Raw genomic sequence first — 27,098 nt, forward strand, 5'->3', positions numbered from 1 at the left:
GAACCAAAAGGGTGTCCTCTGTTGAGACCGTCTCCCTGGTTCCTACGGCCACTGCTCCCCCCCAACACACGCACCCCCCCCCCACACACACACCCATTTACCATGCTAACCCACGAGACAATGAGCCTGAGAACTCAGCAAGTGGAGGCTGGTTGTTCTGGAGCGACGGTTTAAGATCATCCCCATCACCCTGAAGTACTTCCGGTGGTTCCAGCCCTCTCCAGGGGCAGGGAGCAAAAGCCAATGAAGGTGCTCAGAACTGTAAAGAGGAAGGGATGCAGGCCCGACCTTGCCCAATGGAAGGGAACCTGGCTTTCAGAAAGAGTCCTCAGGACTTGGGGACGTCAGGAATCTACCTCACAGCATTTCATTTCTGCAGCCGACTGCCTCATCCTGACTGTGGGCAACAATATCTCATAGGCTTGGGGCCCAGATAGAAGAGGGAAAGGCTGGCTGGCTCAGGCCTCAGTCTCTCTCTTTCTCCTTGTCCCTCTGGCTGACAGATGGACTGAAGCTGTGAGTTAAGTTGTTTGTCAGCATGCCATGTCAGCAACAAGAAAGCTAACACAGCAGTGGCCGGGAAGTTTCAGAGCTCTTTATCTTCTTGGAAATGCAGAGACTGTCTCCAAAATACCAAAGTCCTGGAGCCTAGAGACTCCATGTACAGCCTGTGGAATAGAAGCGTGATCACTAGAGCCTTTGGAAGTGTGGGTGGGCTGGTCGCGCCAGCAGCTGCAGCCAACCACAGCTCTGAATTCAAGGTGACCAAGAGATAAGACGTGCCCCATGTCTGCAAACTGAGTTTTATAGTGGCAACATTTTAAAAGGTAAAAATAGATTTATACTGAGAGTATGTGTTTCACATTCACTAATTTTATATTATTTGATAATTAATGTATTTTAACATATATTCACTACACAATTTTTTTAGTTGAGTTACCTTTTTCCTGGACACAGGGTCCTACTGTGTATCCCTGGAGCTATGTGGACCAGGTTGGTCTTAAACTCATAGAGATCCACCTGCCTCTGCCTCCCAAATGCTTGGATTAAATGTGTGTACCACCATGCTCAGCCTATTTTACACTTTTATATTAAAAAGACTAAGTCAGTATGTCCCCATACTTAGAGCGAATGTGCATCTGGCCAACAGTGATTGACTCCTTCATTGCTGCATGTGCCCAGCAGGAACAGAACAGCCCGGGCCTAGAAGAGACTGTGGGCTTCACTGGAGTCGGCCAAGAGGTCCCGAAAGGGGTGGGAGGGGCCTGTGCTGGAGCAAGTCATTTGCATCCAGGAGTCTGAGACACGAAGATAGGCTTGACTTCAGGGCCAACCTGGGCTACAATAGGAGACCCTGTTGCAGCAGCAGCAACAACCCTGAGAACTCCCAGGGACACCATCAACCCTTTCGACAGTTCTCCCCTGTTAGGCTGAAACAAGGAAAAACAGAGGCAAATTACCAAGAAAATAAATGGTTTATTTTTCTTTATAGCCAAAGTAGTATAGTTTAATACACAATCACATGGAACCTTGCCTCTCTCAAAAGAACGCATATTCTTTATTTGTGCAATTAAAAAAAAAATCCACCCTGGTTTTGAAATGGAGCTGGAGTCAGGTGTGGTAGTGTGCCCCTTTATTTCCAGCACGACAGAGGCAGAGGCAGGCTAGCTCAAGGTTAGCCTGGCGTACACTCCCAGCAGGACAGCCAGGGCTACTTAACAGACCTCAGAAAACAAACAGAGAGATGGAGCTGCTGAGTACTGAGATCTAAACAGGCATGATGGCAGAAGGGCTGTGCATACCTCGGAGCCCTGGGCCAGAGAGACTCACAGCAGAGACCTAGGGGTGCTGCAGAGGCAGGGGAGCCCCTGCCTCATCCCGGGTCCCCTAAACATCCAGAGCTGAGCATGAGAATGGGGGCATAAAGATGGCAGCTATACCTAAAAGAGCAAAGCCCAGACCACAGATGGAGCTGGGGGACGCAGGTCATGGAGCTGGGGGACACAGGTCATGGAGCTGGGGGACGCAGGTCATGGAGCTGGGGGACACAGGCCATGGAGCTGGGGGACGCAGGTCGGTGTATTGAAGGAGCAACCGCTCCTCTGTCTCACCCTATCATCACAGTATGAAAACACCCAAGAATTAAGAAACCCAGCTAGAGACGGGGCTGGGTTGAGCGCTGTGTGGTTGGAGCTGAGGACTCGCCATCCGCTTAAATGACATTTGGCAGGATAGGCACAGGATGACATTTGGAGGAGGGGTAGCAGTAGAGAATTTTGTGGGAATTAAAAAGAAAAATGCTAAACCCAGGTTCTCTCTACAGGACATTACTACATACTCACTAGTTGCTACACTAGATGAAGAACAAAAGTGGGTTCTAGACCGGGGAGCCACACTCGGCAGGTAAGAGCATCCTCTTGCAGAGGTCCGGAGTCTGTCTCCGGCAAGACTCACCAGCACCCACTCAGGCAGCTCACAACCTCCTCAAACTCCTTCTCCAGGGCATCCAACATTCCCTTCTGGCCTCCTTGGGGCTCCCACTGTGCACATACTTACAAACATACACGTAATTCAAAATAAAAATGTTTTTTAAAAGCAAGTTGCAGGGCTGGAGAGTTGGCTCAGTGGTTAAAGCATTTGTTACTCTTGCAGAGTACAAGACTTCAATTCCCAGCACCCACATGGCAGCTCACAACTGTCTGTAACTCCAGTTTTTGTGGATCCGATGCCCTCTTCTGACCTCCACAGGTACCAGGCATACACATGGTGCACAGTGCATATAAAATAATAGAACAAACAACCTAAAAAATACTCTAAGAAAGTGAATTGCAAACTATATAAGCATTAAGTCTTGGAACATTTTTACCTTAAATGATAAGCAGAGGCCAGAAAAAGACATGAGCTAAAGATCCTCACATTCTTAATACATAAATCTATTCTATTGTTTCATTTTCTTTGTTTTCCAACAAGTCGGAGAAAACATTCAGCCATAATGGAGCTGACTTTATCCTTCCTCGGACTGAGCCTGGGACACGTTCCCAGAGCCCCAAGGGTCCCTAACAATGACTTCAGGGCTGGTGAAGTGACCTCAGTATGACCAAAACCCTGCGGCACTTGCCAGAATCAAGTATTTGTAAAATCAGTGAGAAGAGATATCTACACTGAAACATGACTTCCTTAAGTGACTGTTTGTGTAGTTTCTTCTCTGGTGGTAAGGTGTGGGCTTCGCTCCAATCATTTCATCTGGTGTGAGAGAGAAAACCCGGGTTCAGTGCCTTGAGACCTCGTCTGAGATGTGAAGCCATTCCATGTATTCAAGAATTGCCTGCAGTCTCGGCACTCAGGAGGCAGAGCAGGTGGGGTGTTTAAGACCCACCCAGTACTTAAAAGGCTTCAGGTAACTGGTTAGTCACCAGCTTAACCTAATGGTGGTCAAGGGTCTACAGAATTCAACACATCCTGACAAATTCACAAGAACCAAGAAAAATTTAGAAGCTGGAAATAAATCAACATCAGTCAAAAGGCCTCCACTCAGAACACAGTCTAAAGGTTTTTCCTGGTGTCTCACTTGGTCCAGAACCCCGGCTCAGCCCCCATACCTGCCCTGCCCTACATGGCCCTCAGGAGCATACAAGTCTTGTTTTCTGTGGGTGGTATGGGCTCCAGGTAAACCAGAAAAATCAAAGAACAGAAGAAACTCCAAGATGTAAAGACACAAAACGACATGAGAAAAATGCAACAAGGCTGCATGGGACTGTGACCGCAACTGGTGTCTGGTGGAAGGCGGACTTAGTGCGGGAGGCTACGGTCCGTCCAGATGAGGCAGCCAGCCCGTTAGGATCCTCTGCTTCCTGACTGCAAGACTGGGTGCAGCAGAGTGGAGATGGTCCGGCATGGGCAGATGTGAGATGGACCCTTTCTCTGCAGCGGTGCAGGGGCCCCTGGGGAACCCTCCCCCAAGCAATGAGAAAGCGGGGTGTTTGGATCATCAGCAAACACTGAGTTCAGCTTGGTCTCTCTGCGGTGTGTTCCTTCTCTGTCTCTCAAGAGGGAGGCCAGAGTGCTGTGTTCTGCTCCAGCAGCAAGGTGCGTGTTTGCTTTTCCTGCCCATCTTCATCAGGAACTCCTCCGCTCTGAGAAAACCAGCAGGGCCTCGCCAAGTCCACCAAGCAGGAAGCTGCAAACAGTAGCATATGGTCAGTGTTCCAACTCTGTGGCCTACCAAAGTTGCCTGGCACCCATAAACAGCAAGGAAGAGTGATATACCCACGACCACCAGCCCAGGCAAGCCTGGCTCTGGGTACAGCCCAGAAACCTCGTGCCACTTAAGGGAAAAAGCATCAGCTACAGGGTGCGGGTCAGGGGTCTGGGAGGCCGCCCTGAGGAAGGATGTGTATCCCACGTATCCTGACCAGTCAACACTCTGAAGAAAACCATGAGAGGAGGAAGCAAGGCGGAAGGGCTTCCCGTGATCCCCTGGGTGCTTCTGGCTAAAGGGGCTTGTGGGATATGAAATCATGAAGACACCCACAACCCTACATCAGGGAGGGCGTGGCTTCTGAACTTAGAACAGTTACAGGTGAGCATATAAGTGGGAATCATGAACTTCCCACCAGCGCAGAAAGAGATGAAGCGGGCGATTTGGAAACCGAAACATTTGAGAACTGCAGCCGGGAGAAGAGGGAATATTTAACATGCCTAAAATTCAATACATGCAAAGGTCTCTCCCTCTTCTATTTTAAACTTCTTGGTAGACAGTCTGGTGTCTGCTGCTCTTCTAGGGACAGGGCTGGGCCACTGCCAAAGGATTATGGTAGTGGGTCCCTGTCAGTGAAAGGCTTTTTGGGGGTGCCTGCCAACTTTCAGTTACATTTTCTTTCTTCCCTTCCCCTCTATACACCCAAGACCCCAGCTCTCTTATGCACACATACACTCACCGTGGTGCCTTTCTATTTCTAACGTGTCTGGGGTGCTGAATATATGAAGCGCACACATTCCCTTCACAGTGAAAACCTGTATGGGTCATTCTGACATCTACATACAGGGAATCTGTACCACCTTGCACTTTTAGTACAAGAATGAACTATGGATGAGGATGTACAAGTAATAGACTCAGACTCACACAGACATGAGCTCAGATTTATTTAGCCTTCGCTTCCCGGCCTGGTCCATGGGAGCTGAGCATACCTCACAGTGCGTACAAGGCCTAGAGATAACATCTGAAGCCACCCACCCCCGTGCTTGGCCTACAACGCACCACCAATAATACATGGCTCTTCCCTGGCCTCATGAGCTCCTGAGTGGCAATCCCTGCCTCAGTGACAGTTATACTGGCCGCCCATCTGCTGAAGACATCTAGTGAGGGACGTATCTTGTTGCACAGGTGAGCAGCTATGGCTACATCACTGAACTCAGTCTCTATGGACCTTCTTGGGAGAGACACTGAGTTAGCTCTAAGGACTGACAAGACATGGCACCTTCTCACGTTGCCCCAGAAGTTGTACCTCGCAATGAGTCTGCTCTGCAAGGCAAGAGAAAAAAAAGTCAAGCTACTCCTGTACCACATCAGAGCCGGGAAAATCCCTCTCGCTCTGGGTTAGCTGGCCAAGGAGCCAGGCACAGAGCTATGAGCATGGGGTTGTCTCTCTACGAGGTGAATGGCAGAGATGGAGTAGATGAGGAAGATGTGGGAATATATGTCCCTCTTTCCTGCAGACACCATCATAAATAGTGAGAGAAAGAATCAATTACTTCGATTTAACTCACAGGAGTGTAGCTGGAATCGGTGTCTTAGGAACCATGTACAACTATGAAGACTTTTGCGATCACTGCCATAGGACGGCTTTAGTGATCCCGTCTCGATCCACATGTCAAAAGACCACACCTAGAAATACCTGTGTGTGGAGGTGGGAGCTTGCTTGGCTCTTGTCCGGTTTGGGAGCTGCAGATTCTGTCACCTGTTCTCTGTGGTAAAGAATGAGGGGCGGGAGCCCTTCTTTGCCCCCTGAGCTCTCCTTGGAAGCCGTTTCTTCATCTGAAGTGGTTCTTCTGTTCTTCCCATTCAAGAACACACATGTTACCTCATGTCCCTGGGCAGGCACACAGACACAGCAACCAGAGAGGGAAGCTGCACAGAGCTCTGCTGTGGGACAATTTCATTTTAAACACTTCTCACCAATCCTCCTTAATCACCGGAACAGACCAGGGCAGCGCTGGCCCTCCGCCAGTGTTCTCCCACAGCCGGGGAACAAAGCCCGAGCCTAATAACATCGCATTCATCCCTTTGGCGGAGACTTTATGAAGCGCCCAAGGAGCTTAGTGAATGGTAAAATGAAAACAAACCTTGTTTCATTTACTGTGAAGAGAGCCAAGAGGTGGCCTTTGATGTTGTTTCCTAACCAGCAGGAGCAGCTCACACAGGGTCCCGGAGTCTTAGCAGCATTAGAACTATTTAAGTCAAAGCTTGAGTGAACTGTTTGCAAATCTTGTAATCCCACCGTTCCCGAAATGAACACACTTCACAGGGTGAAGGCATAAACCGCGAGGCTGCAGAGCACACATGGCCAGAAACACCCATTCCAGGGGTCTCTTCCGGAGCGTTATTTCAGAGCCTCTCCAGCCTTTTCCCCTGTGGGGATCAAAGGCCTCGTCTCGCCCTACATCTATTATTGTGGATGCTAATTCCTACTGAACTCAACAGACAGACAATGTATGTTTCCTCGGATGCAGACCCAGCACGCGCGCGCACACACACACACACACACACACACACACACACACAATATATATATAATATATATATATATATATATATCTCCAATGCATGACCAAATTAATTGTTAAATGTGTTCCCCATCCCCCATCTATATTCTGACTACTTGGTTTTTACTCCCTTCTACCCCACTAAAATGTCTCTCCCTAACATCTCATTCTCCTGCAGAATGAAGTTCACAAAAGATAATGGAAATTACTTTATCTTTATTTATTTTTTGACAGCATCTTATGTAGCCCAAACTTAAACTCACTACACAGGCAAGATCATACCACACCCAGTTTAATGTGCTCCTGGGAATGGAACCCAGGGTTTTGCATAAGCTTAGGCAGGCACTCTACCAATTGGACTACATCCCTAGCCCTGAATAATACCGTTTAAAATGAGATGCCAACATTTAATTCAAACAGGGAATTGATATGTTTCATTCACTGTAGTCCTAAAGGGATTTAGAGAATATTAGGACATTTCCCCCGGCTCCTGAATTCATTTTCTGTTCACCAAACTTGAGTAGTCTCCAGGAAGGGGCCCTAAAACCAGAGGGAGAGGATTTCTTGATTCAAAGATAACTGATATTCTTTTTATTTTTCTTTTTAGACAGGGTTTCTCTGTATAGCCCTGGATGTCCTGGAACTCACTCCATAGACCAGGCTGGGCTCAACTCAGAGATCCACCTGCCTCTGCCTCTGGAGTGCTGGGATTAAATTCATGTGCCACCACCTAGCTGAAAATCTTTTTCTTTGCTTTGGGTCTCAATAAGTATCCCGAGCTATTTTCAATTTATAATCTTCCTGCCTCAGCCTCCCAAGTGTTGGGATTTTTGTGCAGAATGTCATAGTCAGCTCTTTACAATCATTTTCTAAAGATCCTTGATGTTCATGAGGTCTGTGCTGGGATAAAGTCAGAGACTGTCATGGCTGGCAGCCTGTGATGGATGGCTGGCAGGCCCAGTGAATGATGGGCAATGGTAAAGATTGTCACGGAATCCTCGGAAGGAAGGAGATGCACTGTGGCCATTTCTCACAGCCTTACACTTGAATCATTCCAATGAGCACTGCACACATCTGGGGGCAGGTGGGAGGGATAAGCCTACACATCTGGCTGTCACACAGAGCCACTTTCAAAGCCACACCCAGGATGCCTGGGCAATGCTGCTAAGACTTGAGCTGATTCAGATCCCTAATCAGGAGATGAGCAAGTTCCTTAGGATCTTGTTGAAAAGTCAGATAAACGTTCTTTCTGTTCATTTGCAGGAACCGTGAGACTGGCAATTCTGTCTGTCTCCAGGGAATGCTGTCCAATGCCTTCAAGACATTTTGCATTACAAATGCAAGATGCTACCAGCATCCAGTGGGGTAGAGATCAGGTTTGCTCCTTGGCATCCAACAAGGCACAGGATGGTACCCCACAACCAAGAATAATTTGGCTCCAAATACCAAGAGTACCAAGAGGAAAAAAATCTATTTTTATTTTTTTACATTTGCATATCTATTTTTTGTATCCGTGAGTATGAGTGCATGCACGCTATGGCACATGTGTGAATGTCAGGGACAATTGGTGGCAGTTGGATCAAGCTCAGACCACTGGGTTTAGAGACAGATATCTTGATCACTAAGCTGTCTTGCCAACCTAGAATCCCTACCTTACATGGCCTAATTTACCAGCTAAGACGCTGTCCTCCCAGGAGAACAGGTAAGCCAGTTCAGGCGTGGCTCTGACCACGCTCCTCAGGGGGCACTTCCCAGGTCACTCCAACAGCTGCTTCCACGTGTGGGCAGAGGCCCAACACAAACTCACAGCAGGCCACCATTTTCAAAGGAGTATGGAAATCTGGATTTGTAGGAGGAAATCACCTAATTTCTAAAGGCTGCTGACTAATTTAAAATTTGAAAATCAATCAAAACATAAGAAACAGTAATAGTACAGGAAAATACAATAGGTCTAAAATATTTTTTAAAAAAATTCCAAGACCTACAACCTCTGCCTTTTGTGATTTCTGATTAGTTTAAATCCCCAGGGGACAAAGACCAGCACTCCCATCTGGAACCTGAGAGCTGGTCTGGCACTTGGCCATGCTTGAACTCATACAGTGTATGGAGCAACCACCTAGGTGAGAGGCAAAAGTTGGAATTACAGCTTGACACAACTCTGGTTGTTCATTTTGTGGCTGGAAAATTCTTTGAGGCTGAAAAACCATCCCTAACTTCAAGAGTTCTAAAAACTAAGGAATTTTCAAAGCCAAGGTTCATTTTGCAATAGACATACATGCCGCTCCCTGATTCGGGTCCAAATGGCCTCTGTTCCCATTTTGTCCAGGGCATAACCTCAGCTCCACAGATGTGAAGCAGTCTGGAGACAGAGTTCCTTCCAGACAACCACTGTGTTACTAGCATTTCCTCACGCCAGAGAGCCGTCTCGCTCTGGTTTCTCTTGCTCAATTCAACACCTGGGCTTCTTTGGTTCATTTTGAAATTCTATACAAAATATGAAGGCATGCATGTAAGAAAGGAACATTCTGTCAGGAATGTAGGCTAGCACCGTGCAGACAGAAAGATAAACATTGAAGCCAGTCTCCCTGTGTCTCCCGCACGGCCTTTAACCTTGCACACTGACCTGTACCTGCTGGCAAGGCTTCGCCTGTGCTCACGTTAGTTCTGGAAGTTTGGGGGCTTTGGACACACCGAGGCCTGGGCTTGAATTCCCATTTGATCTCCTCATGTCTATAAAACCCTGGGGAAATCACTTAATGCCTCAGGGTAGGACACGGAAATTTGGGGCTAGCGAGATGGCTCAGTGAGTAAGCCGGAGGACCTGGGTTCAAGGCCCAGGGCTCACAGTAGAAGGAGAGACCTAACTCCTGAAGTTGTCTCTGACCATCACATAAATGCTGGGACACACACATGGGTGTGGACACACATGCATACAAAACACACCCATCTACATACTACACACACACATGGGTGTGGACACACATACATACAAAACACACCCATCTATACATACTACACACACACATGGGTGTGGACACACATACATACAAAACACACCCATCTACATACTACATGCACACATGGGTGTGGACACACATACATACAAAACACACCTATCTATACATACTACATACACACATGGGTATGGACACATACATACAAAACACACCCATCTATACATACTACACACACACATGGGTGTGGACACACATACATACAAAACACACCCATCTACATACTACACACACACATGGGTGTGGACACACATACATACAAAACACACCCATCTACACACTACATACACACATGGGTGTGGACACACATGCATACAAAACACACCCATCTATACATACTACACACACACTTCCATAGCACACACAAAGGCCTGTCTTCCTCCTTTGACAGGCATGTGTCCCCCACTGTTAGTGCTGTTCTGTTGCAGGACAGAAAGAGCAAGCGTGAGGTCAGCTGTGTGGCCTAGAGCCATTCTCAATCCTGGTATTTCATCATCAGCTCTCTAGTCCTGTCTCCTCGCCCACTGCCTAGGTAAGACCTTCCCAGTAGCATCAGGGCCAGCTCAAGGTCAAGTCAAGGTCAAGCCAGCTGAAGGCTCACTTCTGCGTCTGAGCACGCCCGTCCTCTGTCACTTTAGTCTTCACATCCACAACACATCCAATAACTACCATCCTGTCCATCCCATCAAATACCTTTCTGGCTTTGTCTCCCCTTGAATATTCATTGAGAATTAGATACTAGCTCACGCTTCTTTGATAGCTTCCCATGTGCTGCATACAACACTCAGTAAAACATTTTTTTTTTTTTTTTTGGATAGAGTCTCACTATGTAATTCTGACTGTCCTGGAACTCACTCTGTAGACCAGGCTGGCCTCAAACTCACAGAGACCCGGCCCAGACACAGACAGGATTGACAGATTGAAAGCTCTTTCTCGATGCCTCCCAAGTGCTGGGATTAAAGGTGTGTGCCATCACACCTGACGACACTCAGTAAATATTAATCATAGCTATAGTATTTTAAATCTAACACTCCTTGGGGCAGGACAGAGGGGACGGTAATGGAAGACATCTTGATGGGGGTGCATTTCAGGGTTAGGGAGAAACCTGGTACCAGGGAAACTCCAAGGAACCCACAAGTGTGACCCAGCTAAGACTCCTAACAATAGTGAATAGTGTCTGAACTGGCCATCTCTGTAATCAGATTGGTAACTACCCTAATTGTCATCAGAGAGTCTTCATCCGGTAACTGATGGAAACAGGTGCAGAGATCCACAGTCAACCGCTGGGCTGAGCTCTGGGAGTCCAGTTGAGGAGAGGGAGGAGGGATCATATGAGCAAGGGGGGTCAAGATCATGATGGGGAAGCCAGAGACAGCCGACCTAGACTAGTGGGAGCTCATGGACTCCAGACCGACAGCTGGGGAGCCCTAATGGGACCGACCTAGGCCCTCTGCCTGTGGCTCCTTGCAGTGGGGTCAGGACCTGTCCTTGGCATTTAAACTGGCTTTTGGGAACCCATTTCCCCATGCTGTGTTCCCTCAACCAGCCTTGATGCAGGGGGAGGAGCTTGGTCCTGCCTCAACTTGATATTCCATGATTTGTTGACGCCATGGGAGGCCTGCCCCTTTCTGAATGGAGATGGAGGAGGAGGAGTGGATGGGGTGGGGGGAGGGGAGGTGGGCGGGGCGGGGTGGGAACAAGAAAAGAGGAGGGAGGGGAAACTGCAATCAGGATGTAAAATAAAATAATAAATAAGAAGATGAAATATTAAAAATAATCTAACATTTCCTACAAACTCCAAATGCCTTGGTGGCCTCCGCCCTCAGCCTCCTCTGTGGCTGCTGTGGCACGCTTCCCACACTTCCCTCTTTTAAAATTCCTGCCCCTCCTGGGGACCAAGTGCTTACCCGTTCAGGCCATGGCCACCTCTCCCTTCCCTTCCCTCCTCCTGCCAGCCAGGTCCCACATAGCCAGGGAGCACCTCTGCGGCCAGGCTGGTTCCATTCCCACGCGAGGGAGCGGCTGAGTCTGGCCCCAGTTCCCCTGGCAAGCTTAGCCCCCAGACGGGCGAGAGCCCCCCTCCCGGCTCCCACCCGCGCTCCGGCCTGAGCCCATGGCTTCCAACATCTCACTGTCTCTCTTGGAAGCTGCTCAGAGGCTGCCTGGTTAAAATAGAGGCCAATGCCGCCCCCTCCCCCCACCGCCAGCTCCCCGAGGGTGCAGCTCCCCGAGGGTGCAGCTCCCCGAGGGTGCAGAGGCGGAGAGGGACTCGGAGCCGCAGCTGCCGGCCGTCATCCTTGCCATCTGGAGCTCTCTGCGCCCTGAGCTCAGGCCACTCAACCCCACGTGCCAGCTTCCTGGCTGAGGGAAGGGTGTGGAAGGGCGGGCCAAGCAGGTCACGAAAGCCAAGCCAGGCCCTGAAGCTCCGGGGAGATGCAGGAAGATCTGCAGCTGCCTTGCTGCTGCAGCCTGCAGCTCCTCCACACATGCACACGGGATACTCCGCTTCCACCTGCAGCTGCCACCAGCCAAAGCTTCAGTGGGACCTTCTTTAGTGCTACACCAGCGACACCTGCTGGCTGAAAAGCGCTACTACACCCCCAAAAAAACCATCACAAGGATGGTAATACAAGCAAGCCAGTGTTTCATTTCAGGTAAGAGGACTTGATACTTTTACACCTTGAAACTGACTAACAAATTTTGAGTAACTCTTATAATATGGCCAAAAACTTTACTTCACAAGAATTTAAAAACTTTACCTGTACGACGAATGGCATTTTCCTGGAAATATATGACCTTCCTAAGGCATATCTGGCCTGTACAATTTTGGCATTTACCATAATAATTCACACAGCATTCAAATATTGGTTTAACAATAATAAAAAGATGAATCATTATTGGAACTGACACAGGCTTTAAAAGATAGAAATGAAGGCTTACATAAAAAGATTCTTTCTCTGGAATCTGCTAACCAGGATTTACAAGTACTAATAACGATTTACAAAACAGGCTCCTCAGTTTGGAATCTGCTAACTTATTACAAGAACTTCAGTCCATTAATAATAAATGTATAGCTAGATTTGATTTTATTGATAATAAATATGAATACTTAATGGATAGAACAATAACTCTCCAGAGGGAAGTTGTCACTACTCAGACACTTCATAAGGAAGAAAGATTATCATTAACTGATAAAATAAGGTCTAAGGAATCATGTGTTTCAGAAGAACACAAAAGGTTGCATGATTCCATGAGAAATCTGGAATCCCTTGCAAGAGAGGAGGTTCACTCCCTAGAACAGACCCTAGGTGCTCGTCTGCAAGCCCTAGAAGAAACTCTCAGTAAACATGACAAGGGACCTAATAAGCAGAAGGGTCAGACCATAAAGGTCCTAACATCTCCAGATGGCTCTCAGAGAATGGCCTATCCTGTCATCACCCAGGAGAGGCCACCAGATGATAGACACCCTGAACCATATGTAGAATATATATTACAACAGATTTCAATGAGAGATTTTAAAAAATATAAAGGAAGTGATAGTTACATATGGCATACACTCAATATATGTAAGACAGATGTTAAATTCATGTTATGCCTCTCATAGAATCATTCCAGATGACTGGAATCCATTAATTTCAGCTGTTCTAGAATATAGCCAGCATACAAAAGCTGGTTGAGAGAAAAGGCAAGAAATTTAGAGCAACAAGGTAATTTCAGAGGTTTTGAGATCCACCAAGATCAAATTCTTGGTGAGGGCTGTTTTGCTGATAGGAATGTACAAGGCACTTTATGATAAGCATACAATATCCCTATGCCATATAGCAGCTCTAAATGCTTGGGAGGGGGGGAAATCCCAGAACCAGGAAAATCAACTGAGTTATACACAAAGATATTTAAGGGACCACAAGAACCTTTCACTGATTTTTTACAAAGGCTGACCACAGCTATAATGAAAGCTGTGTCAGATAAAGAATTAAGACAAGTATTAACTGAGTCATTGGCATTTAACAATGCTAATACAGAATGCAAAAGAATATTTACACCATTAGAGGTCAGATCAGTGCCTTTGGAAGAATGGATTCAGTATACTAACAGTGTTGAGTCTCTTAACTATAGTAATGAGGCTTAAATAGAAGAGGCAATTCTCAGAGGTGAAAGAAGGCCCTGGGGTACCAAATGTTTTAAATGTGGTATACACCTGGTCATTTAAGTAAAAACTGTACATAGGGTACTCCTAGAAGTAATACTCCTTCTAGGAATAACCCAAACAGGAGACCCCAAACTTCTGGATTATGTAGAAGACGTGGCAAAGGCCAACATTGGACCAATGAGTGCAGATCAATAATAGATATACAAGGCAACCCTTTACTGGTGGGAAACGCCTCAGGGGGGTTCTTGCATGCCCCCAAATTGAACGTGGTTCAAACATTTCCAGCCACTGTAGAGGAAATTCCTCTCCAGGACAGTTGAATAAACCAATGCCTAATGTAAAGAATGATACTGCACTGGATGATAGAACAGCTCTGATAGAGAATCAAAAATTCCAAGGAACACAATAAAATGAATATTTTGGCAGACTTCCATAAATGAACAAAGATCAACACTTAGAATTCAAATTAATGGCATTGTTCTGGAGGGCCTGGTAGACATAGGTGCGGATGTGAGTATAATTACACCAAAATCATGGCTTCGGAATTGGCCTTGTCAAGAGGTAGATGTCCAATTTCTAGGGATTGGAACCCTATCTCAGATAAAACAGAGTTCAAGATGAGTTGAACGCATAGAGCCAGAAGGACAGTGAGGAAGGCTGAAGCCATATGTAGCAAATGTAGTGGTGAATCTTTGGGGCTGAGATCTGTTACAAGAGTGGAATACCCAGATTAAAATTCCTACACTCTCAGAAAAGGAACACAGACCAATGCATGTTTCTAGGAATAATATCATAACATGCTATAAAAAAGTCACCAACCATTCAGGCTGTTCACAAACAGAGCACAACTGCTGCTGAACTCTCAGAAATACCAACTGCCTTACCTTTAAAATGGCTAACTATCAGACCTGTCTGGGCTAGACATTGGCCTTTGACAAAGAGAAGCTACAAGCTTTAGAACAGCTGGTTCAAGAGCAGTTAAATGCTCAACACATTGAAGAGTCTACCAGCCCTTGAAATTCTCCTGTATTTGTTATTTTAAAGAAAGTCTAGTAATTAGAGAATGCTGACAGATCTGAGAGCTATTAATAAAGGAATTCAGCCAATGGGCTCCCTACAGACTGGGATACCCTTGACCTCTTGGCTACCCAAAGAATGGCCTATAATAGTTATTGACTTAAAAGACTGATTCTTTACCATACCCTTACAAGAAAATGATAGAGAAAAATTTGCCTTCACAGTACCTAATTATAATAATTCCCAGCCAGTCAAGAGATGCGAGTGGAAGGTCCTCCCACAAGGAATGTTAAACAGCCCTACCCTATGCCAATATTTTGTGCAAAAACCACTGGAGATAATTCATGTGAAGGTCCACAATCCATTATTTATCACTATATGGATGATATCTTATTGGCTGATCCAAAATTGGACACATTAGAAAGCATGTTTGAAGAAGTAAAAAAAGTTTTGCCTCACTGAGAACTGCAAATTGCTCCTGAAAAAATACAAAGAAGAGATTCTATTAATTACTTAGCATATAAGATAAGTATTTCCAACTTACTGGGCATCATGGGAATACTCAAAGAAGGACTACAAAATTTGGCTAATACTCTAAAAGTGAACAAAGAATTAAATTGTCCAAGAGAATTATCAGCCAAATGTAGCTGGAGTTTTCTCCAGTTCCACTCGGGCCCACAGCCACTCAGACCCAAATAAACACACAGAGGCTTATGTTAATTAAAACTGTAAGGCCTAATGGCTCAGGCTTCTTGAAGGCTAGATCTTACATCTTAAATTAACCCATTTCTATATAACTTGGAAGAGACAACTAGGAAGCTGTTTTTAGCTCTGTTTTAGAATCTTTTTTTAAAAGCTTTTTAGGTTTTAGGTGGAAACTCTTGCCCCACATTGGGTGCCATATAATGCTCTCCTTTCTGAATAAGTGGAATACAAGGGAAAGTGACTACTGAACTCTACCAAGACAGGGTAAGGTGGTATTTCAGAATTCCTGCTTCTGAAAATGGTCTGTGAGATACTCTAGGCCTGTAGCCAATTTGAATGCACCAACAATGCTGGGAAACATTAGGTGTCCAGGCTGCCAGCTGTCTCTGTCTATTCTTGCAAGACTCCCAAAAGTTGCTTGCATCCTTCTCCCTTTTCTCAGGTATTATATTCCTTCTCAGGTCTTTGATGGGATTGAAGACTTAACAGTTACAATCTTCTATCTTAGGTATAACATATTAAGTATTAGATTCAGTTTCTTCAGTATAGGGCACCTTTTGGAATGATCTCTGTAACATGCCATTTACCTATGTTCCAGACTTCTCTGGATTTTAGTATGTGTTTCTTGTTTAAATTGTTCATGTTGGTTGTAGTTCCATCTTGCTTAGGTCATTATTCCTTATTCCTCCTGGACAATATTTGATAATCATTCCTATTGTATATAGTTTTGTATTAGGTTAGAACTTTCTTATTTAGACAAAAGGGGGAGATGAGTGGGCAGCTGTTCCAGCTTTGACCTGGAAGTACTACCCCTAGTGAGGCTTCTGGTAACTGCCACGCCTATGAGGCAGGGCTGAGACAGGAGCCCTTAAGACCTGAGATCCAGATGTGCCGGCTCTCTTGTTTCCTGGATGCTGGACACTGGAGGTAGACTGAGCAGAGTTCTCCCAAAAACACCACTGGACTGCACTACACCTTTCCTGGTGTAACCTATCACTTTACTTGTAAGTTACCCCACAAAATAAACCTCTCTTTTAACTATGCAGAGTTGCCTTAAAACTTCCACCAATAGCCGAAGCTGAGAAGGAATTGGCTCTAGTAGAAAAAACAATATGAGAAGCACATGTGGTCTGGTCATACTCCCCTCCAGACATTCCCCCACAGGTATTTTGATACAGAGGGAAGATATTATATTGGGATGGATATTTCTACCATGTAAACCAAGTAAGAAGTTAAAGACTTATATAGAAAAGATCTCTGATTTGATTCAAAAAAGAAAATAAAGATTTCACCAGTTGACAGGAATGGACCCAGCAGAAATTGTAGTACTTTTCACTAATGAGGAAATTTCATCACTATGGAAAGATAATGAATACTGGCAGAGAGCCTGCAGTAACTCTTTGGGAGAGATTAACAACCATTATCCCCAAAGCAAGAGAATAGAATTGATGAAGATGATTGAATAGGTCCTTTCTCATGTTGTACAACAAAAGCCAATTTCTGGAGTCCTCACATTCTATACTGATGCAAATAAATCAGGGAAAGCAGACTAAAAATCAGGAGACTTAAGTAAAGTGGTACAAAGTCCATACAGCTCTGTACAAAAAGCAGAACTGGATGCCATTCTTATGGTACTAATGAACTTCATAGAACCCCTCAATATAGTCAGTGACTCTCAATACACAGAGAGTTGTTTTACATATGAAACTGCTGAATTTATTCCTGATAATACAGAATTAACTTCATTATTCATATAATTGCAGGAAATCATCAGAAATAGAACATATATCAAATCCCATATGGGTCTGCCAGGACCTCTCGCACAAGGTAATGATGAGATTGATCAGTTACTAATAGGTAACATGCTAGAGGCCTCAGAATTTTATAAGAAACACTATGTAAATAGCAACAGTTTGAAGAAGGATTTCCCCATCACTTGGCAACAAGTCAAGGATATTGTAAAAGAAAAAAAAATGTCCTACTTGTTCCTTCTATAACCAAACTCCATTACCTTCAGGGAGCAATCCAAAAGGTATACAAAGAAATGAAATTTGGCAGATAGATGTGTTTCATTTCATTTCACAGATTTGGAAGATTAAAGTATGAACACCATATCATTGACATATATTTAGGATTTCAGTGGGCAAACTCCTATGAGTTCTGAAAAGGCTGATTCTGTGATTACATACCTATTAGAAATTATGGCCATCATGGGAATACTTGTACAAATTAAGACAGACAATGCCCCAGCATATGTCTCCAATAAAGTGAGACAGTTTTTTGCTTATTACAATATAAAGCATATTACAGGTATACCACACAATTCTACAGGCCAAGCAGTCATAGAAAGATCCAATAGAACTTTAAAGGATATTCTAAATAAACAGAAAGGGGTAACAATGACTCCCAGGGATAGATTGCATAGTGCTTTATTAATCCTGAATTCTATCAATACTGATGAGAAAGAACAAAAGCTGTGGAGAGACATTGGATGACAGACAAAATTCCTGAGCTAAACCAACTGGTTTATTTCAAAGATGTGTTGACCTTAGAATGGAAACCTGGGTATGTTCTATGTTGGGGAAGGGGTTTTGCTTTTGTTTCCACAGGAGAAGAAAAACTATGGATACCAACAAAATTAATAAAATTTGATTCAAACAGAAGAAATATTGATGAGGAGAAGTAAATGCTCATCCACTGATGTGACATCTCTACAAGTTGTAAGAAAAATTTAACCAACAAGGGTTGGGGGAGGGGTCTTTTTTGTCTATACAGAACAATAGAAATTCCCATCTTCCAGAAATCATAAGGCCTTGGATATCCAGATGTCTACAGCAGAAAGAAAGAACCTATTGGTACCAATCTACACAGGATAATTAATGTCTTGCTACCTAACATCTATATCTCTTTAATTCTAGAAAAGTTGTGGTTCTGATTCAATTATATACCAAGCTGGCTTTGGAGTTGGAATTGGCTCCCTCCTTCTGTAAACCCAAGCATAGTGCTAAAAGAAAAGGTTGAGAGATTCTTCTGTCTCATATCAGAAGAGCCATCTGGTGTGGAACAGAAGAAAACCAATAAAAAGGGACCATTGTCTTCAAGATTCTATTTCTCTCCATGCTTATTTTTCATTTCTTGGAATCCTTTCTTACATGTCATGTCATCTTTAAATCCAAAATTTTCCATTTTGATATTAATAATGTTCACATTTTTCACAGTAAAAAAAAATAAGTCTTTTCCAATAGCAATCTCTGAAGTCTTCAAAGGAAGATAGGGCCCCACAAAAACAACTCTACCCAGTCCAGAATGATGCCATGGTACTCACAAACATTACTCAATGATCAACCTCAGACTGAAAACTCTCCAAGATAATTACATTATAAGATGGTTCATCATACTACATTTCTAGCCAGAATCTCAGACAACATTACCCATTACTCTGAGATTGGCTGCAGAATCTACCATTAGTCCAACTGAGACTTAACTATCTGAGATTTCTTACAGGACCCCACAGAAGTACTCTCACCCCCTGAATAGTACTTTTACAGTACAGTTATCTAAGAAAACGATGCCCTCTTTTCACAAAGGTTTCATGTTTCTGAGGGCTATGGATAATAGGGTTGGGGGTGGAAGAAAACATTGGACTCAGTATTCCCCTTAAGAAAATAAAAGGGAATGGATAGGTACAGGATATTAAGGTAGATTATTGTATATACTAGTAAACTTAGTAAAATATCAGCCTTAGATAAGTTGCACTGTTATGGATTCTTATATATTGATACAAATGTAAACTATTTTTATATTCTTATTCCAGATAATTTGTATATTGATACAAATACAAAACTATATTGTTGTAAGGTACATGTATTTCTACTCTTATTTGAAATATTTTGTATATTGATACAAATGTAAAATTATATTAGTCATACTGTATGTATGTTCTACCTCTGTTTAGGATATTTGGTATATTGACACATATTTAGGATTATTGTCATATTGCATATTGTACTATACATTCCTACCTCTGTTTAAGACATTTTGTGTATTGTCACAATTTTGAGATCATTGTCCTTTTACTGTACATTTGCTTACAGACTGTTTTCCCTGTTTACGTGAAGCCTTAGTCCTTAGGTTATCTAGGTAGATAAGACTTACAGATTTATAGTCACCTATGCCTGTCATCTCTATAGTTATGTTAGTTAGGTTTTTCAGACTTACAGAAACATATGTCAGATGGATAGGTAGTCTTCAAACACTTCACAGACCTAGAGAATATGGCATTTAAATGTTTTGATAACTTGGAATTCTGTTGATGTGAGACATGATTGCTCCTGGCAGCATCAATCTGATCTCGAGAGAATGTTGGACTTCTGAGACATTTCCATTTGGAAGTTTGTTTTCACCTTGGCACAAAATGGCCTACTGGGCCAAAAACTGCCCTTGCCTCAACTGCAGACAGTAAAATGGTCTGACATATACTCTAGGCCTGTAGCCAATTTGAATGCACCAACAATGCTGGGAAACATTAGGTAACTGTCCAGGCTGCCAGCTGTCTCTGTCTATTCTTGCAAGACTCCCAAAAGTTGCTTGCGTCCTTCTCCCTTTTCTCAGGTATTATTATATTCCTTCCCAGGTCTTTGATGGGATTGAAGACTTAACAGTTACAATCTTCTATTTTAGGTATAACATATTAAGTATTAGATTCAGTTTCTTCAGGATAGGGCACCTTTTGGAATGATCTCTGTAACATGCCATTTACCTATGCTCCAGACTTCTCTGGACTTCAGTATTTTAGTATGTGTCTCTTGTTTGATGTTGTTTGTGTTAGGTCATTACCCCTTATTCCTCCTGGACAATATTTGATAATCATTCCTATTATATATAGTTTTGTATTAGGTTAGAACTTTCTTATTTAGACAAAAGGGGGAGATGTAGTGGGTAGCTGTTCCAGCTTTGACTTAGAAGTAGTACCCATAGTGAGGTTTCTGGTAACTACCACGTTTACCTATGACCTGCCTCTGGGGCGGGGCAGAGACAGGAACCCTTAAGACCCAAGATCCGGATGTGCTGGGTCTCTTGGTAACTTGTGATCCTGGATGCTGGATGGCAGACCAAGCAGAGTTCTCCAGAGAACCCCACTGGACTGCACCTCACCTCATAAGTGAACATGCCTCAAAGTTCACAGGTGCTTGCCCAAAGATGTAAGAAAACACCAGGGACCCACGCCTAGGGCCGGGAAGAGATGCTCCTGTCAGTTAGACAGTGGACTTTTGGGAGATTTGTACCATTGAGTTGAATCCAGTAACCAACCCCTTTACTGGCTGTAAGTTAGCCCAAAGTAAACCTCCTTTTAACTATGTGGAGTTGCCTTGATAAATCCCCACAATACCACACTGCCTCACCCAGGAAACACTCTCCACATCACCATGCTCTTTACAGTTGATCTTTGCTATCATTTGAGTAAGTGGCCCATGTATTAAAACATTGTCACCAGTCTGTGGCACTACTTGGAAGGACAAGAACCTTTAAGAAGTGGGGACAATGGGAGGAAATTGGGCTGTTGTAGATGGGGCCCTAGCCCCTTCTCATTCTTCACTTATAAGTTGTGCCATAAAGTAAGCATCTTACTCCATCATATGCTCTCCACCATGATATCTGGCCTCATTCGGGCCCAAAGACAATGGAAATGTCTGAAACTGATCCAAAGCCAACCTTTCTTCCCATAAGTGGACCTTCTCCAGTGCTTGTTACAGTAGTACAAGGCTAGATAACACATCACTATGTGGAAAGAGAGTAAGCCAGGTTCCTGTGTGTCCCTTACAGGCTCTGACCCTGTACACTGACAGTGCCCAAGTCAGTCCTAGGTTATAAGGCTTTAGACACAGGAAAGCCTGGGTTTGAACTCTGGTACAATCTCCCATAGCTCTAAAATCCTGGAGGGGGGGAAATCACTTAAATGCCTTAGAACCTCAGCTTCTTCATTTTTACGGTATCCTTAGCTTGGAGGATTGTGAACGTGAGATGATATTAATGCCAAAATGTCGACATATAGTAGCCTCTCTGTAGATGGTTAGATTTTGTGTGTGTGTGTGTGTGTGTGCACATGCGAGTGCATGTGTGTATATGCATGCCCTTCTGTGCACAGGCATCTAGAGGCCAGAGGACAACCTTGGATAATACTGGGGTAACCTTGGGTAACCACTGCACTGTGCTTTTTAAACTTGGGTTTTAATGATTGAACTCAGGTCCTCTTGAAAGTTATTTATATGCTGAGCCATCTCCCCAGTCCCCTAAATAGTTATTATTAAAAGAAAAGGGGCCAGGTGGTGGCGCACGCCTTTAATCCCAGCACTAGGGAGGCAGAGGCAGGTGGACCTCTGTGAGTTTGAAGGCAGCCTGGGCTACAAAAGGAGTCCCAGGACAGCCTGGGCTACATAGTGAGACCCTGTGTCAAAACAACAAATTGCAAATAAAAAGAAGAGGAGAAGGAAGGTGGAGGAGTGTTTCCTCACTTTTATCTTCTTTCTGCTATTCTCCTCCAGGTAGGAAATGTCGCCTCGAGAGAAGGCAAGGATACGCTATTCTGTGTGCTGAGTGCAAACTGCTCTTTCTTTCGTCTGCCTAGGACGACTTACACAAGGCTTGCCATCGGCAGGGGATGAGCTGAGGCACAGTTCCTGACACATCCCAGGTCTGTGGCGTCATCCACAGGAGTAACCAGGCACCAGTGCTGGCCACACCTACTAGCACTGTGTCCAGAGTCACACAGTAACAACTCAGCAGGTCCACTTCTCACACTAATGCACACAACAAGCAAACCAGCAAAGTGCCCACGACGGACCAGCCATCAGGGTTACTTACGTACCAACAAGAAAAAAACAAACATTTTCCCCCTAGACCCAGGCTGTGCTTGGGTAAAGCTAAGTAATCTCAAGATGATTTAAAATTATACAAGGGATATGAATAGGCTAAATGAAAACACTGTATCATTTATGTGAGAGACACAAACACCTGTGGGTTTGGAAGTTGTACCAGGCTTTTCTTCTTTTGGGTCACCAACCAGCTCCCAAATCATGACACGGAGACTTCTTATTAGTTATGAATGCTTGGCCTAGCTTAGGCTTGTTTCTGTCTAGCTCTTTTAACTTAAATTAACCTGTTTCTCTTTATCTACCTTTTGCCTCGGGGCTTTTTACCATATTTCCTTCTATATATCTTACTTTCACTACTTCTTGTATCTGTCTGTCTGTCTGTTGACTGCCTGGCTGTCCCTGGATATGCCCCCTCTTTATCCTTGTTCTCTTCTCCTCCCTCTGCTTCTCATTCTTCCTTTCTCCTCCTATGTATTCTTTCTGCCTGCCAGCCCCACCCATCTCTCTCCTGCCTGTCGACTGGCCAGTGAGCTTTATATTAGACCAATCAGGTGCCTTAGGCAGACACAGTGAAACAAATGCAACATATCTTTACATAATTAAACACACATTGTTAAACAAATGCATCATAAACAAATGTAATACACCTTTATACAGTTAAAGTAATATTTCTTAGCATCAACAAATATAACACATCTTTACATAGTTAAATATTCCACAACAGGTTTCTGTAAGAATATTGGCTTCTGAGGCAGCCAATCATTCTCTCCCTCGACACCACGGGATCATGGTGGTGACTCTGAGGCAGATGAATGGCTAAAAGGCATTCTGGTGATGTGCTGAACTGAGTATTAGTTAGACATGGAATCTTCAGTTGTTGAAAATGTATCAGGTCATATAATATGTAAGAACATGCTTTGTAAGTGTGCAATATTGTGCATAATACTGTATATCATATGAGTTGTGTGAGGGTGTACTCTTATGAATGTAAATTCACACACTCGTAACAGTTGAAAGATAAAGAATTGGGGCTTGCTTGTTCATACCTGCCACCCCAGCATGTGAGAGACTGAGGCAGGAGGATTAATACAAGTTCAAGGCCAACCTGGGCTACAATGTGAGGTGTAGGTTAGAGGAGAGTGCTTACCTAGCACACAAGGCACTGTGTTTAAGCCCTAGTACTGCAATCAATCAATCAATCAATCAATCAATCAATCATCAACTAAACAAAACAGGGAAGGCTTCACTAATACGGAACTTTTCTTAGGATGGAGACATCTGCCCACCACACATTCCTGCTTCATTTGAGGAGAAATCAATGAATCTGTGTCTTCTCTCCAGAGAACTTACCATCCCACAGCTGCACGGGTCAGGATCACATCAAACAGCACCAGTGACAAGGCAGCTGTGGTCACCTGCAGAAACAGCAAATGCCATCAGACCAGCTTTGAAAGGGCTGCCTCTGACATTAGCCACCCCTGCCCATAGGTCCTCTGCACCTAGCATGGCCTCACCTCTGAGCAGAGAGCATGATGTGGAAATGCTATGTCCTGTAGTCTGTTGGAATCCCCAAAGCAGTATTTAATTTCTGTGCCAAAGTCAGAGAGAGACTGTGTGAAAAGTATTCCCCTGTCTCAATGCACAGCTCCAATCAGCTCCAGTGTCATGGGGATCCCAGACCTGTGCCCAGATCCTCAGGGGAAGCACTTCTCTGTCCACACAGCTTCGTCTCTCTTGCCCCTTCTAATACCCTAGTCTTTCTAGACAGTGACACACATTCTAAGAAGCCAGGTGATTCATGGGGAAGAGAGCAGTTAAATCCGTAATTATCTGAATCACAGGAGCTGAGGTAGAGGGAAGAGGTTAGTCCTATGCCTTTTAGAGCAGGAAATTCCAAAAGACTCAGGAATGACAACCATGCGGTCGGACTCCAGAGTGTCCCCTGAAGAGTTGTCATGAAATGCGTACGGACAACGATCCAGCTCTCTCCACACTTAGAACGTCTGTGTCAAGCCAAGATGGTTCCTGTGTCTAGAATTCTGAATTCTGCGTTCTGCAGGCCAGAGCAGCTTCTTTGGGGAAGGTAACCCTAAGGACCTGCTTTCTGGCTGTGGGGTGCAGGCTGCTCCTGAGGGCCATTCAGGCTGGGAGTGTCAGAAATCCTGGCTACTTGTCCCACCCACCCCCACCCCCATCAAGGGAATGCCCTGAGCTGTCCCAGAGGTCTTTCCAGGCGTCCCGGCCGGGAACACGGCGGCAAGAAGATGGCCAGGAATGGGTTGAATCAGCCCCTCCTCATGCACTGTCTTTCTCTTTTTCCTCTCCCCTCCCCTTCATTTTCTCTCTCTTTCCCTTCCATGTGTGCACATGGACACTCACTGGGCACTCACGTGCTATATACAGCACACATGTGGGGTCAAAGGACAACTTCATGTGTCGACCCTCACCCCATCTTGTTTGAGGCACAAATTCTGTTCCCAATGCATATGCCAGAATAGCCTGCCCCACCAGCTTCCGGGGATTCTCCTCTCTCCTTCCAGCCTGCTCTAAAAGAGCTAGGGTTATATATGCCCTGGTGCCAGATCTGGCTTCCTTTGGGGTCTGGGAATCTGGTCCTGAAGGGAGAATCACTTTTCATTCACCATCTCAGAGATAAGTCTGTTCCTCTAACCCAGAACCTTTAGAAACTAAGATTGGGAATCTTTGTGGTCATCTCTGTCTCCTTTTAAACCTTTTTCTATTTGCCTTACTTTACTGATTTGCAGCAAAACTCTGACTGTACAAAAGACCTCTACATTGTCTGCGGGGACTTGAACGACCAGGCCAGAGGAACAAGGGGAATAACGATGGTGTCCCCTCCTCTTCTTCCTCCTCCTTCCTCTTTGTCTGTGTGAACCGCATCCCGGTGGCTCAGGCTGCCTTTGTTGACCTTCCGCTCCCCCCAGTCCAGCCCTGAGGACTAAGACCACAGGTGTGTGCCACCACCCTCAGGCTCTTTTCAATTTACCATGAGACATGGGTCTTCTCTATGTGTGGTCAAAATGCAAACCTGAGCTGTCCTGCAGGGCAGAAGTCTGACTTCGGAAATGCGCATGCTGCCTGTGCAAACACCTTACTCACCCCCTCATTTTCCCAGAGGACACAGATGGTGGCAAAGGCTAGCCCTAACCGGGAGCGCCTGGGCCTGGAGCTGCTGAAGCAGTGACCTCCGAGGACCCCTGTCCCGTCACGTTTCTGCCTACCACAAGTATTTCATTTGCACTGACCCCCAAATACATTTCATCAAGGTTCTCCCGTTTCTCTGTTTGGAGAAATGTTATTATATAGTGTGTGTTTGCTTTCACACCGTTCCTTTTTATCCTCACTTTTATTGCCATTTTTCCTCTTCATCTGTTTTCATTCCACAATCTTGAACAAAATTAACTATCCTCATAGCCCCTCTTTTCTTCAAAACATTTATTGTTTCCTGGAACCACGCCAACAGGGTCGTATTTCCCGGAACTGACAGGAAGGGAGTTTGCAGTCTGCGGTGGCTATTAGCTAGACTGTCAGCTTGGTGCACTGTGACATGAGGACCAGCTGACATCTTCTTTCTCTCTCTCCACCACTGCCTGCCTGCACCTCATCTGCCTGTCTTCAAAAAAAGTACAGTGTGTGTGTGTGTGTGTGTGTGTGTGTGTGTGTGTGTGTGTGTGAATCACAGTGCACATACATGTAAAGGAGATGGTTCTCTCCTTCCACCATGTGGGTTCTGGGGACTGAACTCAGGTGGGCAGGTGTGGCAACAAGTGGTTCTGTCCTCTGAGCCATCTGGCTGGTCCTCCTTCACGTCTTTCTCAGCTCTCGGAGGCTTCCTTTACCCATCTTCTCCGCCTGTTCTCTGAAGGACTCTTCATGTGACTTAGTCATGACTAAGAAAAGGGAGGCGCCCCTCTTCAGGGAATATCCTCTGCCAGGCCTGTGCCTCTGCACCTCCACACCTCCTGGAGCTGAGCAGGATCCTGCCTGCTGCCAGGAGTCAGGCAGCTGGCCCGACTGTGCCTGTGAACGGTGCCTTTTGCCAAGAAAAACATGGCTTAAAATTTTCAAACCAGTCCTTACTTGAAAATCAGTTTGGTCTAACAGCCATGCTGGTGCCCTCGCCTCTGCTCCTTCCTGGAAATGTTTGTGCAACCTTCCACCCTCCTTCAAGCCACATTCTCAAGCTCCTCCGAAGCTTTCTGTTTTCATAAGCAAGTCCTGCTGATGGCTGTGACACGCGCTGACATGTTATAGATCAGGGGGCTCGTTTCCGTCAAGACTGTGGCAGGGCACGCGCCTGGCGGGGCTGCTGTGCGGCCGAGCAGGCTGCTTTTCCGTCTGTTCCGTAAGAACCATCATGCTTCTGGTTTTCACACTGCCTTTTCCTTCCATCACGGGCCCTCGCGGGGCAGCCTCTCGGTAAGGTGGGTGCTGGCTGCAGCGTGGACGGTTCCCAAAGGCTGACCTCTCCATGTCTGAGGGTCAAATTCATGTCTGCTCAGTGTGATAGGTTTCTATACACAAGGGCCACTCACTCCTAATCCCACCTACGAGGAA

At 45.1% G+C, this 27,098-nt stretch overlaps 1 protein-coding gene across 2 annotated transcripts in view; it reads right to left on the bottom strand.

Annotated features, from left to right (window-relative positions):
- Window positions 1-2,714: 2,714 nt before the first annotated feature.
- Window positions 2,715-27,098, bottom strand: part of Tmem241 (transmembrane protein 241) — a 143,415-nt gene continuing 119,031 nt past the window's right edge. For both annotated transcript variants that reach the window (XM_028876688.2, XM_037196956.1), the window contains 2 exons: window positions 23,871-23,935; window positions 2,715-4,177 (listed from right to left, as the gene is read on the bottom strand). In XM_028876688.2, the coding sequence (XP_028732521.1) occupies window positions 4,117-4,177; window positions 23,871-23,935 (126 nt within the window). In that variant the 3' untranslated portion in view covers window positions 2,715-4,116. The remainder of the gene's footprint in view (window positions 4,178-23,870; window positions 23,936-27,098) is intronic.

The sequence above is a fragment of the Peromyscus leucopus genome, chromosome 19 (genome assembly GCF_004664715.2).
Source record: "Peromyscus leucopus breed LL Stock chromosome 19, UCI_PerLeu_2.1, whole genome shotgun sequence".
In the NCBI taxonomy this organism is placed as follows: Eukaryota; Metazoa; Chordata; class Mammalia; order Rodentia; family Cricetidae; genus Peromyscus; species Peromyscus leucopus.